Source organism: Arvicola amphibius, chromosome 13 (genome assembly GCF_903992535.2).
Source record: "Arvicola amphibius chromosome 13, mArvAmp1.2, whole genome shotgun sequence".
In the NCBI taxonomy this organism is placed as follows: Eukaryota; Metazoa; Chordata; class Mammalia; order Rodentia; family Cricetidae; genus Arvicola; species Arvicola amphibius.
In genome coordinates this window covers 5,776,870-5,797,114 of record NC_052059.1, presented here as the reverse complement: position 1 = coordinate 5,797,114, position 20,245 = coordinate 5,776,870, and the positions used below count along the sequence as shown (strand labels likewise).

Genomic DNA, 20,245 nt, shown 5'->3' with positions numbered 1-20,245 from the left:
CCACATGGCTTGTACCTCTCCTCCATACTGTGTACCCCCACTGCCTGTCTCAGAGTTCCTATCTTGTCTCAGAGTTCCTATCTCTTGACTCAGCTGTGAAAAAAGTACTATCTCTCATCTCAGAGTTCCTATCTCTTGACTCAGAGTTCCTATTTCGTCTCAGAGTTCCCATTTCTTTTCGGAAGACCCACCTACCCTCTCCTGCCTAGCCATTGGCCATCTAGTTTATTAAACCAATCACAAGGTGGACTTGGCAAAGACACATCTTCACAGTGTACAAGAGATTATTCCACAACAGGCCTTCATCAGAGATGTCATCACTATTCAAGTATGGAGCTGGTAAGATGGTTCAGGACAGGTAACAGAAGTTGTCACCAAGCCCGATGATTTGAGTTCAATCCCTGAGACCCTCCAAGTAGGAAACTGACTGCACACCTGTGATGTGGCATGACGCACACATACACAAAATAAATCTGAAAAAAGGGTGTGTGCAATAGTGAAGACAGGAAGCCATAAAGAGCTCTCAGAGGTTGCTGCTTTTTTTTTGGGGGTGGGGGGTGGGGATACAATTCATTCTCCTTGAAACTGGATCTGAGCACTAATGTGATCTTCATATTCATATAATGAATGGCTTTTTTTTTTTGTTTTTTGGGGTTTTTTTTTTTGGTTTTTCAAGACAGGGTTTCTTCTGTAGCTTTTGTAGACTGTCCTGGAACTAGGCTCTTGTAGCCCAGGTTGGCCTCAAACTCATAGAGATCCGCCTGCCTCTGCCTCCCGAGTGCTAGGATTAAAGGCGTGCGCCACCGCCACCCGGCTATGTGACTGTTTTTGAGTTTTAAAGCCCCGACTCTATAAACTTATGGTTCCAGTTCAACATTCCAAGCCTTAAAATACACCCCAGCCGCGGGCAGTGGCTTCTCCACCCATCATCCTATCAGTACCATTTTTAAATCTTACACGTTCTCCAGTCTGTCTGCCATCAGATCTTCCTGTTCTTGCAGGGCTGTGCTCAGGCCTTAGCATCAACAGCCCGATTTATTGCAGCCGCTTCTTCAGCGGGACGCCTCTGGGAGCTCAGTCTTGTCATCCGTAAACTCATCTCCCATACCGTTCCTGGAATAAGCTATCAAACGTAATTCTACAGTCAATAAAAACAGCCAAAGATTCCGGGTCATATAAACGTGTCCAGGAAATACTGTCGGTGGGAAAGAAGCAAGTTCCACATAGTATGTCAAAGAGGTGAGAGGACTGGCTGTCTTCCTCTGTGTCTCTATGCAGGATGGAAACGGAAGACCTGAACTGGAGCCTGGGTACCACCACAATGCCTAGGCCAAAGGCAGGCAGGCCAGTTACCCAGGGCACCTGCTCAGAACAGCAGCCAGGCAGACCAATGACGGCAGGGAAGTTCAACTTGGTTTAGAAAGGTAGCTGCTGCACAGGAGCAAGTCAGAGTAGACAGCAATTCTATTTAAGCCACGTAAGGGTGACCTTCAAACAAGCATAAAAGCTAGGCGGTGCTAGTGCACACCTTTAATCCTAGCACTCTGGAGGCAGAGGCAGGTGGATCTCTGTGAGTTCAAGGCCAGCCTGATCTACAGAGCGAGTTCTAGGACAGCCAGGACTGTTATAGACTTTGCCTTCAGTCTGTCCTGAGTTCAGTCCCAGGACCCACATGGCAGGACAAGAGGTCAATTCCCAGTTGTCCTCGGACCTCCACACATGCACCATGGCATACAAGCCCTTACCAAATTAATAAGATAAATGTAATTAAATACATATGAAGGTTAATCAGTTAATCAAAGGATAGTGACTTAAACACTGTGCCTTGGTTGGCATTTACATCTACGAGTGTCCTGCCTTGGAGTGACACACCCGGGTTATGGCAGAAAGCTTGCACGTGGCTTGATGGGAAAGGAGGGGACCCGTACATCACTGTGAATGTTCAAGAGGAAGCAAGCACCATGGAGAGGCTGAGCCAGGAGACAAAATGACTTGCTTTGAGCTTTGCCCAGCCTTTGTCACCGGTGACCCCAGTATGAACACCCTGGGTATCTGCATGTCTCAGGCGTAAATTAGACCCTGGGACCCACAACACAGATCCGCACAGCCTGTGTAGTTAACCTACGGTGCACAGCTGGTCTCCGGGCATCAGACACAAATGCTGGGCTCCCAGCATGGCACTATTCAAGCAGACCTGTTGCTTGGTGCCAAGCTGGCCCGAGGAGACAGTGGATGCTCTGACGGTGAAGCTGCCTTCCTGCCTCCAGAGCCTCAGCCGGAACCACCACCTCTCCACCGCTACGTCCCTCATCTGCACTGAAACTGCTCCCTCGGGACCCAAGCTCCTCTTTCTCTGCGGATAGGGAAAGGGCATGCACAGGTGCGTGCACAGGTGCCCTCCTGGCACGGGGGGAGGGGGAGGACACCTCCAACATGTATTAATATTTCCTAATTCCATGATTATTTAAAAAAAATACAACAAAGTAAGAACATACTAAGAAAGCCACACTCTGCATTTAATATATTAAAATATATCGATACTTTATAAATAAAACCACTGTAAACAGTAGATACATGATAAGATTTCTGATACAGGTCATATTATAAATCAACAACTGATTTAAAAAAGGTAAGGAATTTTAAAAAATATCTAAACTGAATTTACAAAATTATCAAAGTTTAAAAAGTGCTCAAATTACTTCATTTTTGTTTCATTTTCACACCATCAGGCCTGAAAGATTAGTCAGGATGTAAAACCCAAGCCCCTCAGGTGCTGGGAGCTGGGAGCTGTGCCACCACCTGCCTCTTCTCAGAACCAGGGGCCTCGTCCTGCCCACGTCCACCGCGTCTGTGCTGAGGAAATCTCCACACGGAATCCTGACCACACACTGGACTTGTGAGGACTCTGCACCGAATCCCATCCGGGAGGGAGAGCGGGCCAACTTCACTAGCACGTGATGTCATGTCACTGGGTGAGGTAGGAAATGCCCTTTTCTCTGACCGGCAGCTACATAAATGGAGGCTGAACTGGAAAGGGCTCCAAGGCCTTTTCTGCATCCTTCCAGTTGTGGAAATTCTCTCGGTACCACTCAACTGGCAAGAAAATCAAGACAACGAGAAAGTAAACAATATGCACTAACAAGTGTTTCCCGAGTCCCAGAGCCTCACCTTCAATCTGGCCAGCGGGATTCGCCCCCTGAAAGCAGGAACTGCTGTTGCCTTCTGTCCAGGGCAAAGGCAGTTCCTGCAGCACTAACTGTGCAGGATGCTGGCAACATCTGACTTCAGCAATCTCGGGGTGAGCAGTCACTACGCTGCCTTTAAAGCTACGCTACAGGAAAATGAACACTTATCTAAACACGGGAGATACAGAATCAGGGAGGAAATGAGACAATGTGTCTCCCTTTGAACAGGGAAAGTCAATTTATGGTGTGCACTATTAGGGAGGTCAGTTTATGGTGTGCACTATTGGGGAGGTGGGTTTATGGTATGGACATCAGGGGAGGTCGGTTATGGTGTGCACTATTGGGGATGTCAGTTTATGTGTGTGCACTATTAGGATCGAGGTCGGATTTTACAGTGCGCACTACTTGCTCAAGGCTTTGCATTAAGAAGCTAAGTCTAGTTAAAAAACAATGGAAGCTATCTTTGTTTTGGGTTTTTAATATCTTGAACAAAGTATTTTTGCATTTAAGTTTTGAATCAAGACCTCTTTTTGTGCATTTGAGTATATCCTTTCCTATGAATATAATTCAAATAGTTTTTTGTTGCTGTTTTGTTCTGTCTTTTGAGACAGGGTTTCCACTATGTAGCGCTAGCTAGTCTGATACTTATGTAAAACAGACTGGCTTCAGTCCTCTGCCTCCACCTCCTGAATGTTAAGATTAAAGGCATGTGACTGACACACATACAGACACACAGTGTTCTGATTTTACTAGGTTTTTCTGTACATGTGAATTTACAGAAATTTTTCTTTGAAGACCCCACTGATCTCCAACGGACCAGTCTGAAGGCCATAAGAAAGAAGGAAGCTACACAGCAGGAGTGAGTGTGGACAGAACAGAGGAAATGAGAACTGAGCACCCAGGATTCAGGAGGAGCCAATGAGCAGCTAAGTCCACTAAATATTCCAGAGACTCAAGGACACAGCCATGGTCAGAAACGGATGGAAGAGCTGGGGTGCAGTTGGCTCCTCGCCGAGCTCTGCCAACCTGCTGTTCTGAATGAACTTGCCTTTCCTTCCACTGGTCTGCAATGCCCCCGCAACGGTCAACTGATTACCCACCTGTTTTCTTTATCCCTTCTTACCCAAGGCACTTTGGGCTTCCATCCCAAGCTGTGGATTTTCTCAGACTTCATTGGATATCGCATGTCATTGTGCGGCCTTGGAAAGCAAAGATTTAAGATGACATTGTGAACACACATTTGCACATCTAAGACACAGAATGCACACTCACACATCCTTACTGTGAACACACTTTTGCACATCTAAGACAGAGAGAATGCACACTCACACATCTTTATTATGATTCACATTACACAAAATCATGCCAGGGACAAGTTTTTGTGGAAAAATTTCATAAAATATACAAAACCCACAATTACCAATGCCTCACATTCTCTATAGCCTAGCCTTTCAATAACTTATTTATTTCTGCCACAACTTTAGGTACAAATGAAGTACCTGAGATATAGAAGAAAATTTACAAATGTTTGATAAATGAATAAATAATCATCAACTCATACAGGTACAAGTGAGGGCTCCTGAGTGCCAACCCTGGGACAAGATGCATTGTCTACATTATAATTAACACTTTTGTAGGAAGATACTGTCCCAACTTCACAATGAGAAAACCTATACAGGGAAAAGAGCCACACTGTGGCTAACACACAGTGCTATCCTTTATCTTTCTAACATAACCAGGAAGAAAAGTTTGTCAGAAAACCCACGAGTTGAACTGACGTGGGAGGTCCTTCTGTCTATGTGTTGCTTTAACTGGTTAAGGAATAAAGAAAACTGGCTCAGTCTATAGCATGGGGGGAGGAAGGTGAGTTAAGAGAAGACGCCATGGAGCCGCTGGAGACAGACGCTGGGAACTTTACCCGGTTAAGCCACAGCCACGTGACAATATACAGATTAATAGAATGGATTAAATTAATATAAGAGCTAGCCAATAAGAAGCTAGAACTAATAGGTCAAGCAGTGGTTTAAATAATACAGTTTCTGTGTGATTACTTTGGGTTATTTAAACTAGCCGAGAGGCTGAGAACCAACACCACGGCCTCCTCCGGACACTGAACTACTTTGGTGAGTGCACACAGCTTGTAGTTTTCCAAGCACCTGAAGCATCCCGTCTCCAGATGTCCCAACTTGTCACTCACCTGTCATGAACATAGTCCACCCAGCTTTCCGTTTCTGACTCTGAACTGGTTCTCTTTGATCTGTCAAAACGAAGCAAGCTCCTGAGTCATGTTATGGAATGAGACCACAGAACAACAATTGTATCTGACAGCTGAGAGAAGCGGGCAAGGAAGACAACCAGCTCACAGCGGGAAGGGAGGAGGGACAGTGTGAGTGCTTTCTGTCCTTACAACCTACATGCCATCCAGAGCACGGAAAGAACACGCACTACATAGACACAGGAAACGCCCTCGAGCCTGCAGAAACAGGCAGAGGATGTCCACAGCAGGAGTTTATCTTGTCAGCTCTTCACTCTTAAGTTAAGGAAATGGCAAACTATCGACTGAGCGGTAATCTGCGCGAGAAATTTTCCCTGTTGACTCGTGTATTTCAATCCTTGCTTCCCACTGGTGGCACTGCTTGGGGACGTTAAAGAAACTTCAGGAGGTGGAGCCTTCACCGTGTATCACTGTGGCTGGATGGTGAGGTTTCACAACCCACCCCACTTCCTGTGTGTGGACAGATGGAAAGGATCTAACCAGCTCCTGCTCTGGCCTCCAGGCCCTGTCTCTTGCCCCCACCAGCACCGTTATGGATACTAGCCCTCAAGAATGCTCAGCCAAAATTAACTCTTTTCCCCTAACTCTGCTTGTGGTCCTGGTTCTCATCGCAGTAGCAGGAGAGTAACCTATGCTCATTACTGTCCTTAGTTTGGGTGACAACTTCACAGATCCCCTTAGAGAGAATACACACATACATACCAGCTGTATTAGCTCTTTCGCAAGCTGACACGGACAATTTCAAAGTTGGTCCCAATGTTGTAAATTTCACCTGGCTCTCCCTTTTCCTGAGGACAGTAAGGAAATGCTTCCCAAACATCTGTTAGCGTAAAGGAAGTTTCTTCTCTGAAGCCCCGATCCATGAATACAGCTAAGTGGATCAAATGCATCAGAATCACACAGTGCAGAAGAAGCTCCCAAACCAGGCGCAAGCGGTGAGCAGTGTGGACTCATGAAAGCCAATTTCCAGAGGCCCTAGAGGACTAAAACATTAGTTCCCCTTGAATTTCTTCCTCGTTTCATAAAACCTTTTTGAGGATTCTTAATTAAAACTGAAAATATGGCTTCCCTAAGAAACATTTGTTAATTTTAGACCATACATTCATTTTGAAGAAATCCCTAAGTTGGGTTAGGATGATACAGACTGTAACTCTGGGCGCATTGGGAAACTGGGAGGCTAGAGGATTCCAAGTTCAAGGCCAGCCGGAGCAGTTTCAAAAGTTAAAAAAATGAACAATACTGAAATCATAGGGCTGAGGAGGAACTGGGGCTACAGCCTCCTGCGCTATCTAGAGTGTGGCTTGAATAGGACGGGCAAGGCCTACTTCCAGCCCCAGAACCAAAAAATAATGGACACAAGCAAATCTGCATTTCTGCATTAACCATTTGGAAATATAAAATTATATATATAGATGTCAAAATTTATTTTGCAACTCTAAGTTCCACGGCAGATAATTTCAGAATTTACCTTAGTAAATTATGGAGATAGCAGTTTAGTTATTAAAAACTATCACATTAAACAGAGAAAAGCATTTCTCGTTGGCAGAATGTTCAGTCCATGGCCTTCGTAAGATTTTATGGCTTTCAGAGATTGCTACTGAGTACTACCAGCATGGCAGAGAGCACACGAATGCAAAAGTGAAAGCAACGTACCATTTTCTGTCGTGTTGCAGCAAGATATAAATTTTGGAATAACCTAGAAGAATAGTTAAATGCCATTTCAGACTTTGAAAATGACATTAATATGAATTTAAACTCCATATTAAAAATTATTATATGTGGGTGGCATGAATACATTCTAATTCTTTTAAACCTAACTTCATGACATTTGGCAACTAAGAGCACTCTAAGGTAGTTTGTGATCTCCTAAGAACCTGAGGATGAACACACTGGCGTAGTGGGGATTCAGAGGAAGCCCGCCACGGACAGTTTTGCAGGCAGCAACACGCAGCCTCTTTGGAGATTTCTTACATTAAAGGCAGGTGCCAAGCATCACTTACTGCCTACATGTAAGCACCCACTTAATGAGTCCAAGCTTTCTCCATCTTTGCCTAATTTCCTTTAACTGCTGTACACCCTGACACAACTGCAGCCCCCTCGGGCAGTGCTGGGAGCGCCGTATGCTGCTGCAGAACTGAAGGGGCAATGCTGTCCACGCACACCCTAAAAAGCTGTATTTCCTTTACAACCCCCCACCTGAAGGACAAGGGTTCGAGGCCCACAGGCTTGCCAGTTGGAATGTGTCAGGTTGACAAAGTGAAATCCGAACCCTGAGTCTCACGAGCTCTCACGTGACATCCACAGAGCACGTAATTATGCACAATTACAACATGAATTACTTCAGACAAATAACTGCTGGAGATTGTTTTAAGTAACATTGCAATCACTAAGGGCCACTAAGAACATGGAGATACAGCTCACCTTCTCTGGATACTGGTGTGGTCCATAGACGTTACTGCTTCTGGTGATGACAACCGGAAACTAGAATGAACAACCGGCACTGATGTAAGGACAGGGTCAGCTTAAAGAGAAACAGCACAGAACACCGCTGCCTATCGGACGCACGGTCGGCACTCAGGGAAGAGCCTGTCATCCTGACATTCCTTAGGCCAACACAGGAGGATTTCTAGTTCAAGACCAGGCTGAGCTATGTAGTGAGCCCCTGGGTTTTCTGTGTCTGTTTTTTTTTTTTAAAGTCAGGCCTTGCTTTAATACCAGAAGTCAAGAGGCAGAGGCAGGTGGATCTCTCTGAGTTTGAGACCAGCATGGTCTACATGGTAAATTCCAGGCCACCTAGAGCCACATAGTAAAATCATATTTTAAAAAAAGACAGGAGAGTGTAGGGGTCAGACAAAGGCAGAGGACCAGTAGGAAGAACAGGCTCCTTCTCTTGTGGAGACAATGGGAAGAGGGATGCAGAGGAGGCAGAGTCAGGCTAAACACTAAGGCCTCCCACATGCTAATTGCCAAGATGACTTCCAGCAGTCTCCATTTAATTCAATGGTAAGAAGGTAGACTTTCTCCACTGAATCAACCCTTACAAGTAAAAAGGACCACCACAAAAAGCAATAGAACACCAAGGAATTACTTGGCTCGCCTTTCTGATTTGGTCCTAAAACCCAATAATGGCCAGTGGAAGCCAAATAGATGGCACTGGAGCTGGTAACACTTGTTCTGATTGAACCCCAGAATGACACTGTTAGAGCCACCACATTAGGCCTCCAGGTCTACCTCATGCAGAACCAAGACGGCTGATCACACAGACAAGCAACTGCTGAAAAAGGACTCTGTCAGCCCTCCACCTTGTAGGACTTCCTGGAGCATCTCGCTAGACCTGCGACGGTCTACTAAGCAGGTCTAGAAGCAGGTCTAGAAGCAGGACTAGATACGTTTCAGGTGAGTGAGAGGTAGAGCCTTTGTTGTAAGAGTTCAATACTTATTAGCCCTTACTACCTAAGGTTTTAAGCTAGGTCTTCTATGCCAAAGCTGACTTAGAAGAGCTTCAGAACTCAGGCCTGGTGAGATGGTAAGTATTTCCTATCAAGGCTGAAACCCAGCTCAATGACTGAATCCACACAGTGGAAGTAAGAAAGTGCTTCCACAGTTGCCCTCTGGCCGCGACGCACACATTTCAGAAAGAACACACAAACATACATTCACTCACACGTACAATAAATAAGTATTAAACAGTTTCAGAAATCAGTTTTTACCTTGTACCGTTCCCAGTAAGACTGCACAAAGCACTCAGCCGCTTGCTTTAGATGAAGCGTAAGGGTTTGTAGGTGTTTGGGCGATGACTCATCAACTCCTAGTTTTAAAAGGATACATTTGAATTACACATACTCTCTAAATAGAAAACATATTACAAGATCTAAGTGTGTGGCTTAACAGCAGTCTGTGTTGAATCCAGGTCCTCTGAATGCACATTAATATACATACACACAGAATAAAACACAATTGAAAAACAAATCATACTACTAATTTGAAACATCAAGACAAACCAACAGAGGAATCTCTTGAATTCTAATCTGAGGAGAGCAAGTGCAGAGGTTCTTAAAGATTAGTGTCAGGGAGAAGAAATAGAAAATGAAGTTATTGAACTGGCTGGAGGCCATATTAGATCAAACCTATATTCTCAACCATTTCAAAGTATTTTTAAAGATTTATTTATTACCTTTATATGTGTGTGTACATGAGTTTATGTTCACCACATATGTGCAGAAACCCATGGAAACCACACAGTGGCATTAGATCTCTGGGAACTGGAGTTACACATGATTGCAAACAATCATATGGGTACTGGGAGTCAGGACAGGATCTTCTGTAAGAGCAATAAAGTCGTCTTTCCAGTCTTAGAGTTATTGCTTTAGAAACAAAGTGTCTCTAAGTTACCCAGGCTAGCTTTTAACGTGGGATCCTCCTGATTCAGCCTCCTTCAGAGCTCAGACTACAGACCTGTGTCACCAGATGTGTGCCATCAGGCCTGGCTAAACTTTCTTTACAGCCACCTTAGGGAAGTAAGCACTTTCTTAGAAATCTTGGTAAAGCTGTTGGCAGTGACTCTTGCTACATTCTGAAGCTCATCATTGAAAACAATTATCATGTAATTATAAAAATGACTGTCAGACCAGCCCACACAACAGAACTAAACAGAAAACTATATACCAGGCAGAGCGGTAGATGGGACTGAAGTCTGCGCACCGTTCCTTATGCTGTGCAATCAATAACTCAGTTCTCCTGCGGAAGGACAGTTGTATGGACCTGGGACTTGAATGTGAGGACCGCCTCTATGCACCCCCAGACACTGTGGAATGCTTTCTATCGAAACGCGGTAGATCTTCCAGAGAGCAGAAACAGCTGCTGGCTAATACCATACCACACAGGAAGTGGCTGGGAACCCTTTCTAAAACGACATACACCAATATTTTTTTTAAGTTTCACGAAAATATACTTATATAAGGAAATCTGTAGTTTTACGGGGTAATAGTTGGGTGTTTATATGCCAACCTTAGTAGTGATTTGAAGATTAAACTTCAGACATATGAGAAACCATGCTCTTCTCTACCTAATTTAATGTGACTGCCACTATTCTTACTCTCTGCACTGAAAAGTTAACTGTACAGATGTCATGTTAGCCAATGAGTCTCAGAGGTGAGCATCCAGTAACTATGACCTGCACATGGATTCCTTGAGGCTTCTCTTTAGTGCCCTCTTAATTTCAGGGCCATCGTACCTAGCAGTATAGATACTTGTTGTTCTGAGGCTTTGTTTTCACGTCCTGCTTAGGATTAAACCCAGGGCTTGACACACACTGCGCAAGTACTAAACATGAAGCTAGACCCCTAGCCTGTTACTCACTGCCCATCCACACTGAGACTGACCGTGGTTACTGAGCCCCAGCAGAGCATGTATTTAAAAAAAGGACTGGGGGAAAGAAACTATGGACTGAAGAATGGTCCTATCTTTTGTTTAAAACGTACAAGAATTAGGAATGATTTTATATGAACACAGCTAGGTGTGGTGGTCTGTAATACCAGCATTCAGGAGACAGAGGCAGGAAGACCTTGAGGCTAAGATCAAACTGAGCAACATGGAACTGCAGGCCAGCCCGAGCTACACAGTGAGATCCCGTCCTCAAAACATCAATAACAAAGGAACAGACTCCAGTTTCAACAACTGGAATGATGAGTGGCTGCACTCGTCACTGACATTCTAACGTGTTTTCTGCCCCAGCTCATGGAGTGACAGCATCGTGTTTTACAACTAAGACTACACGTGAGACCTGCTGCTGGGCTGCACAACACTCCGACCCCCAGTAAACATGTACCAATGCTAACCGTCCCTCATGTGACGTAGTTCCCTTGATAGGAACAAAGGAGAAGCAAGTATCACTTTGGAGGGTGACACAAAGCATGTAATTAGAGCGCAGGAAAATACCAGTGAATTTTAACAAGACAGCCTTTTATACTGGGTACAGGAGAGAGAGAGGGAGAGACAGAGAGGGAGAGGGAGAGGGTAGAGAGAGGGAGAGGGAGGAGAGAGGAGAGAGGGAGAGAGCAGCGAGGAGAGCGACGAGAGAGATGAGAGAGAGAGAGAGAGAGACGAGACGAGAGAGCGAGAGAGACGAGAGAGAGAGAGAGAGAAAGTAAAATCTACCTTCTAAGCTTACCTGATCGAGACTGCCTCCATATACTTCATCTGTGCTGACGTAAATAAATTTCTCCACTCTGGCTTCATAAGCAGCACTTACCAAGACATGAGTGCCATAAACATTGACATATGTAAACTCGAAGGCACGGACAAACGAAAGATCTAAAAAGGAAGAAAAGCTACAATGATTCCGTTCACCAAAAACACTGACTCAGGTTTTAAGAGTGCTCACTTCCCATTACTTAGCGCATGTGAAATAGGCTTAAGAAAGAACACAACACAGGTTGATTCATATTACCCTCACCCTGAAATGGAGCCGATCTGTCTCACTGAACCTCAACTTCCAGACAGCTATTTCTGTCATACTCACAGGCTGTACAAAGCCCTGCATGCACCTCTGCTCCCTGTCCTCGCCAACAGACCACGAGGAAAAAGGAGGCCCTGGTACACATGTTTACACTTGGGAGCACACACTTAAAATAAAATATTTAAAAAGTAAGAAAAGGTATTTTGTAGGTGAGGCTAAGAAGATGGAGGATCACACTTCTGCCCAGCAGGAGTGAGCCCACAACACTGTTCTCGGCCCTGCTACCGTGCGGCCCTTTACTGCAGGTCCTCATGTTGTGCTGACCGGAGTGAGCCCACAACACTGCTCTCGGCCCTGCCACCGTGCGGCCCTTTACTGCAGGTCCTCATGTTGTGCTGACCCCTGCCACAAAATCATCTCCACTGCTACTGCTATTCTGATATTCAAGGGCAACGAGCTTATGCCAAAGAGGACTCGAGAAGCAACTTGGGGCTGCTTCTAGTAGCTGACAGTAGGCATGAGCGCTATACCACACCACCACAACTGACTAAATCCAGCAAGAAAGAAAAGCCGTGTTAAATCCATGAATTCGTAATGACTCTTTACAGAAACAGAAGAAACATGTCAGTGCACAGGCAGAAAAAATAAAGCAGCTGCGCCGACTGCCACCGTCAGCTGAACACCAAGGTGCCCTAAGAGCTTACACGGAGAACCCGCTCTTAAATTTTGATTTAACAAATGAATGGAAGACAGTGAGAAAATCATCACTACTGAAGCTCAAATATACACAGATGTTGACCACCCAACACAGTGCTACAGAAGAGTAAGACTGATGTTTACTGGAGCTGAAAAAAAGAAACTCGATAGACCTAAAGCTTAGCTAAGAACAACGCCAGCGTTCATGATCTGGGAAGAGGGCAAAGGTTTCTGGACTCTGCACTCTGACAGCTTATTACATTACACCAGGTGACTACAGACGGACTATGTCCTTCCCAAACTAGCAGTGGGAAAAGAAAACAAAAACAATTCCTAAGCTGAGTCTTTAAGAGAGCAAGCGAGTAGATATCATGGATGACCAGACATACTTTTCAGAAGAAGTAAAATCTAGGCTGAGGATAAGTTCAGTGACTGAATGCTTACCCAGCATGCACAAGCTAAGTCATGGCGGCCAAGAAGTACTGGAAATGAATTATAGAAAAACATTCCAAGATGACACAGCCATTCCAAGTCAGCTAAAAGGATCTCGACTTCACCAAGGAAGAAAGATGACTTCAGAGCTGGGGCGATGGCTCAGCAGGTACGGCTGCAGCTGCTCAAGCAAGAGGACCTGGGTTCAGACCTCAGCCCACAGGCTGTGCATGTGCCTGATCCCGAACCGTGGAGTGGACACCGGAAATCCTCGGAGCTCGCTGGCTTCCCAGCCGAGCCTCGACAGTGGGTTCCAGCTTCAATAAGAGGCTCCGTCTCAGATAAAGGAACACAGAAGAGATCACTACTTCTCATTTTTCTTATTAAAGAGTCTCTCATTAAGGTATTTCAATATGAAAAATGTAATAGACTCTTGAAAGCCAATCTTATGACCCTGCAGACATCAGACAGAAGGGATCCTTACAAGGACATGGTACATGGCCAAGTTCATAGCACTGCTGCTTAAAACTGCCCAGAAGTGAAAGTGAGCCAATGTCGAGCAGGAGCCAAAGCAGAGCCGCCGGCCTTTCGTACGCTAGAGCACTGAGGCAGCACAGACAGTGAGCGCACTAGACCCACACCCGCTCCCTAGCATTTCACATATGGAAAGACACCAACAAAAAATGTTTACAAATCTATGTTTGTGTATACTTGTGAGTATGTGCACAAGGACACACGAAGTAGAAGATTTAAAAGTGGCCCAAATGAAAATATAACATCTAGGGCTAAATATTAGTCATCAAAACCACAGAGAAGGGCAAAGGGAAGCGCAGGTTTGCGGCCGCAGGAAGCAGGAGCAGCAGCTACTGCCAGCCAGCTCCGTGGCAATGCTGCCTCCGGGCACGGTGAGGCACATGGGTGGTCACATACTATTACTTATTTAACTGTACTTCCAATTCTTGCCGTAAGTCCCAGGGGAGTGGCTAGTTGAGTTATTAAACAGCATCTCACGGTGGCGCGGATAACACTAACTGGTACACTGCCACTCAAGGACATAAAACAACACGGACGCTCATCTCCTCCTCCCGGAAATGAAATAACCCCTGGTCTGCGTCTGGGTCGGCTAAGACGACTTAAAGCCAGTTCTCGTGCTCCACCTCCTCCTTCCTCCTGGAAATAACCCCTGGTCTGCGTCTGAGTTAGCTAGGACAACGTAAAGCCAGTTCTCGTGCTCCACTTCAGCACACACGGGTTAGAACGTCACCTGGAGAAAGCCCCAGTTGTCAGGTCTGAGGGTGTGACTCAACAATAACATGAGCACCACTAAACAGGCAGGGGGAGCTGCACGGATTCCCAGGACCGAACCAAGTAAAAACAAATGAGAGGAAACTAAGTCCTGACTCCCCCAGGGACAAGGGGATGTTTCGGCCCAGCGGGTGTCCCCTTTTTCAAAGACTATGCTACGTCCCTGCTTACTCATCCCTTTACTGGCCCTGGGATTTGCTGACCAGGAAGAAGAGGCCGGTCACTGCCAGAGCACAGAACAGTGCTTACCTACATGTGTCTGTGCAGCAAAGTGCAGCACTATGTCTATCTTCTCCTCCTCGAATAGCAGCTTCACAAAGTGAGAGTCGCAAATGTCGCCCTGCAGGGAAGGCAAACACGGACAGGTGAGGTCCCTGAGTCCAACAGAAAACGTCACTCAAGCAGCCAGGCAAGTACTCTACAGTGCAGTTCTTCAGCATCTTACAACACATGCATTTAATTCAAGATATTTTTGCAAAGAAGTCCCAAGCAATAATTTTGCTGAAAACCAACTTCTGTTAAATACTGTGTTATCTTTTATCACATATTTGTAAAGCTAAGATTGCAAGGAAATTTTTTTAGCATTAAGAAAAATAAGCCTTTCAGAGAGCTATACAAACATATATTTAAAACAAGCCTAACTACTGGAATAATATTGGAAGTGTGTTTAATCACCACTAACTAAGATTATAGTATTCTGATGCTTGCATGTATTTTTTTTTTAAGACAAGATTTCTCTGTGTAACAGTCCTGGCTGTCTTGGAACTCGCTCTGTAGACCAGGCTGGACTTGAACTCACGGAGATCCACCTGCCTCTGCCTCCTGTGTGCTGGGATTAAAGGTGCGGCCCACCACCGTCTGGCAACTGGCGTATATTTTTAATTCATGTATTGTGAACTATTCATAGATTTGCCAAGGTACTAAAACTCAAATGCAGCTTTTTATGTGACCTCAATCAGCAAGTAGAACTCTTTACACCATGTACTGTTCTGGGAACTCTCTGATCTTTAACACACAAAGATTATGATTTCTGCATGACTCAAGAGGCAACATCAATGGAGCTTCCATACCTGTATAAATTTGTAGTTTTGCTTGTTAGAAATAGGTTCAAGATTCTTCAAGCTTGCACAGTAATCCAGCTTAAATGAGAGAATATGGTGGGGGAGCAAACACACAAAGCAAGGTCAGCTCTTTCAATGACAAGTCAATACAGTTTGAAGGTCACAAATGCTAACACTGATACAAGAATAATCTTCCAACAACGCTTCCCCATTCTACACAGTTTCCCACATCCTAAAGGTAAGCCTAGGCATTGCTAGTTTCAAAAGAACAACTCCAAGAGAACGCTGTTACGAATCTCTTTAAGAAAGTGTTCCTGATCAAGCTCCTCTTCAGTACTGATGGCTAAACATTAAAAACATTTAGTTCTTCACAGAAAATGAGCAACTGAAGATTAAAAAAAAATACCTGCTTATACACATTTAATTCATTACACCTCTTCTAGCACGGCAAGTCAGTGCTTATTTAAGAACTCACTGGGGCTCAGGAGACAGCTCCGAGGTTAAGAGCTGAGGTTGGTTCCCACCACCACATCTGGCGGTTCACAACTGTCTGTAACTCCAGTTCTAGAGGTCCAGACCCAACACCTCTGCCTTGGAGGGCAGCTGCACTTATGTGCACATACCCATAATTTATTTCTTTTTGAACTTTCATTTAGGTATTTTGAGGCAAGGTCTTACTATGTACGCTTGGCTGTCCTGGAGTTCCTTAGGCAGAGAAGACCAGCCTTGAACCCACAGAGATCCGCCTGCTTCTGCTGGTTGTGGCACTGGACACCAGGAGGATTTGTTAAAGAGGCAGATATGGGAGAATCAGAGGTTTGAGGGCAGCCTGAGCGCTACCTTTGGAGCAGGACAGATGGCTCAGTGGGTAAAGGCACTTGTTGCCCACCTGATCCTGGGAGCTACAGAGCAAAGGTAAGAGCTGACGCCCACAAGTGGTCTTACAGTCTCTCTATGCACAAGATGCAGCTCAAACATGCCCCTGCTTCCAAATAAACAAAAGAGAATTCTGTTCACCTGTTTATAACTTTCAGACAGAAAAAAATATGCCAACAGTTAACAACTGTTCTTTGCCTGTACATTTTACTATTGCATTTTATGAAATTAAAACCATTTGTATCTTTTGATTAAACTAAAAAAAACATACTCTTCAGTGAGACTTCAACTATGACCACAGGACTGTCCAAGACTAAACTAATGTCACTGTTTGTTTGTAGTCAGGATCTCGCATGTTCCTGGGCCAGCCTTGAACCTGCTTTGCAGTTCAAGGAGGACCCTGAAGTTCTACTGCTGCTGCCCTTACGTCCCTAGTGCTCGGATAACAGGCAGCTGCCACTGCAACTCGTTTTATTATGCTCTAATGCTAGTAATCTCTGGTTTTCTAGAAAGGAGGTTGAATCTTGTACACGAAGCTCACTTTTTATAAACTTACCTTGTCTAGATTTATGATGAGATAGTTGGGGTAATCTTCTACTAAGGAGACAATCACGTGGGACGCACTACAAGGACAGAAGGACTTTGTGAGTGACAAACACTAACCTCTGCGATCCCTCCAGTTTCCCTGAGCTGTGGAGCAGCAGGAAAATACCAAGGGATGACATCACACTTATACTCCGGGTTCTTGGGTGTAATGGCAAGCACTGACTACCTGTGAAGATGATGCCGATTCTTGGCGGCCTTGTCCCTCGCTTTCTAGGACATTCTTGTGGACAGTCCTTCCAGGCAAGTACCAGCACTTCCCACATCCACACTCCTGATCATTAAGTGAACCGTGGCTTCCCGGTACCCTCAGAAAAATGACTGTCGAATTTGAAAGGGCCACGGCTTGTCAATGCAGTAAACAGGAATCTCTGTATCTTCACACAGAAGACACTGTGTTCCACAAGGGTAGAACAGGTTCCTGTTTATGACCCACCTACTCAACTACTACCGAAGACCCTCACAACATGGACTGGACCTTTCTGCAGGCACTTCATGAACACCAGCCTGCTGTCACAGAGTTTATATTCTAGAATGGGGACAAGGCCATAAACAAGTAAACACAAATAACGAAATTTCAGGCCATGTTAAGTGGGTCAGTTACCTAGGGTGGTCCCTTAAGGGCTCCTAAGTTGATATGTGGGTAAATTAACACCTGAACTGGATAGTGCAAACAGCCTAAGCAAAGAAAGATGTGTACATGTCTCAAGGCAGGAAGGGGCACTAGCTTACTATGCTCCAAGAGCCTTGAGAGGCTTGTGGCAAACACAGAAAAGCAAGAGATTCGGTTGGTAAGCAGGGTTTGAGCAGTTGGGTCTTCTAGAAATGATAGAGATTTTGGACTTTATCACAAGCCACTCAGAAACCACAACTATAAAACTGTATGAGGCAGCGGCATCTCACGGCCTTAAAAGCAACGACTTCTGTATGAGGAGCACGCTTGTAAGGCGTCTAAAGGAAACGCAGGGGGGACAACCAGGGAAGGCACAGTAGATGTGTTCGAAGCAAAAGACCGCAGTATCAGGCCTAACGTGGTGAGAGGTCAAGTTATGGACAACCTTTGACACCAAGAAAACGGGCGCGCTCACGGAATGTGGGTATGAGTGAGCCTCGCACAAGCTGCTTAGAGGTTTTGCAAACGTGCTCTTAAAGAAAAAAAGACCGAGTCCCATCTCGATCGGCGCACGGTGTCGAGACGCGCTGCTGGGAGGCTTGGCAGACAGAGACTGAAGGAAATACAGAAAGCTCAACGCGTGCACCTCAAAAAGTGACAGTGGCAAACGCCTCGGGCAGGTAGGAGGAGGCACACCACCACAGCACACCCGACACCCTCTTTTTGTGAAAAGCAGTCGCAGTTTCAAAGCAACCTTGTTCTCGACGGCCCCAAAGTGAGGGAAACTGGACGGACGGTCCCGACCGTGCATGAGGAGCCTCCCCGCTCCTCGGATCCTCCAAGCCATGGACCCCTGTTTTTGGGGAGAAACTGAGCCGCCAGCACCGTTACCTACATGAAACCAGCACCGCCGGTCACCAGGACCCGCTTCGCATAGCTGCCGGGAGGACCAGACGGCTCCTCCCGGCCAGGAGCCGACATCTTTCTGCTCAGCAGCGCCAGCGCCGTAAAGCGCGGAAGCCGGAGACCCGAGGGAAGCACCGTCCGTCACGACGTTTTTGCGACACGGCCCCGCCCCCGCCCGACACGTTAAAGGGAAATCCTCAGCCGCTTCCGGGTTCTCCCAGACCTCTGCCCGAGGGGCGGGGCCGGCAGCGACTGCGCAGGCGCAGACTGCCTTGGCTAACTTAGTCCAAGTGGGGTCACTGGGGAACTAGGGTCCGGAACGTGTTCTAGGCAACTGTACGCAGCGTGGGTTACTTCTGTAGATACTTAGACGTTAGGAATTAAGGATGGATGACTTCATTCTTCAGCTGTGTCCGTAGACCATCCCCCAGCTGAGCAGCGACATCTCGGGAATGGGCGCAGTCTGAAAATGGGAAGCTGCGCTGCAAAATTACGTTTTACTGTTGTTAATATGATCACACATTGTAAAGGCTACTTGCAATCACAATGGAGATGTTTCGTAGATACCCCTATTGGAGCTTACTCTCTTCTCTCGTTTGCCGACTCTACCCCATCCTGGACCTCCTCGCTCCACTGTATCACCACGCTGCTTCTGCCCTGGCCTAGATGCCCTTCCGTCGAATGTTTGCTAGTGTTTACCTACTCCTTCAGTTCTCAGTTTGAGGGCCAGCCTATTGGAGTCTTTCCTTGACTCCATTTAAACAGCAACCGATATCCTAACCGCGCGGAACCGTTTAATTTTAGCATTCACTGTTAGTGTTCAACAACATACAGACCCGGGATGTAATCGCTCACTGTCTCTGCTCCGTGGAGGTAAGGGTTTTCACTCCTCTGGGACCAGATCTATCAGAACAAACATTCATAAGCAAGTAGGTTCGTTGCTCATTGCCCCTGGTATAATATAGTCAGCTTGCTCTTCATGAATTCGGAGGCTCTCCCAATTGGGAATAGCTGGCAGCTGTATTTTTTTCAAATGAATGCAGGCATCAAAAGTGTGTCTTTGGTGTAACAGCAGTATTACTGATCAAGAATGAAAACATGAGATGAAAGGAAAAATCTGACAGTGGTCAAAGTCGGTGTTCTGCTTTTCTTTCGGGACCAACCCCATCCCTATTCTTGGCATATTATAATTCCATTAAGTTTAGACAAGCTAAATTTACTAGTTTTATTTTTAGAAATCAATGAAAAAAACAAAGGAACATTCAGGAAGAAAGTTTCAAAGATCACCACCATGCAATGTAGGCAGTCAGTATGTACAGAAAAGGGCGGGGGTTGTGGTTCAGGGGCTAAGAGCAAGCAATGATCTTCCAGAGGAGCTAGGTTGGATTCATGGCACCAACGTGATGGCTAACGATCGATCATCTGTAACTCCAGCTCCAGGGTATTAGAAGCCCTGTTTTGGCCTCCACGGGCACTGTACCCTTATGGTACATAAACATCATGCAAGCAAAATTTCCATACACAAGAAAATAAATCTCTCTTTTTTAAAAAAGTAATATTTAGGAAAGACTTAACAGCATATAGATCTAATTGCACCTTCTCAAGAGAAACCTGATACAATTCATCTTCTATATACAGGCATAATTGATCAGTTGGGAGCCTGTTAACTAGCTGAAGTTAAGCTAAGTTGCAGTTCCTTGGCAGGAATTCAACTTACTGGGGCCCAGTCTTTAGGAAAATTTAGTTTAATAGCACATGTATTTGTAGAGGCTTATCTGAAAAGGTCCACCTGAGAATATTAACAAAGGCTACCTTTCGGAATTGGCTATTGGCAAG

General features: G+C 45.5%; 1 protein-coding gene across 1 annotated transcript; it reads right to left on the bottom strand.

The window, feature by feature from the left end:
* Positions 1–2,495: 2,495 nt before the first annotated feature.
* Tgds (TDP-glucose 4,6-dehydratase) lies at positions 2,496–18,537 on the bottom strand. Its single transcript, XM_038310122.2, is given in 18 exon segments — positions 2,496–3,093; positions 4,286–4,304; positions 4,306–4,384; positions 5,383–5,433; positions 6,155–6,197; positions 6,200–6,284; positions 6,286–6,331; positions 7,114–7,138; positions 7,141–7,156; positions 7,882–7,941; positions 9,171–9,212; positions 9,214–9,245; positions 9,248–9,265; positions 11,626–11,772; positions 14,600–14,690; positions 15,421–15,489; positions 16,844–16,910; positions 18,399–18,537. Coding segments are annotated over 18 exon segments (1,062 nt in total). The 5' UTR covers positions 18,485–18,537; the 3' UTR covers positions 2,496–3,007.
* Between the last annotated feature and the right edge of the window lie 1,708 nt (positions 18,538–20,245).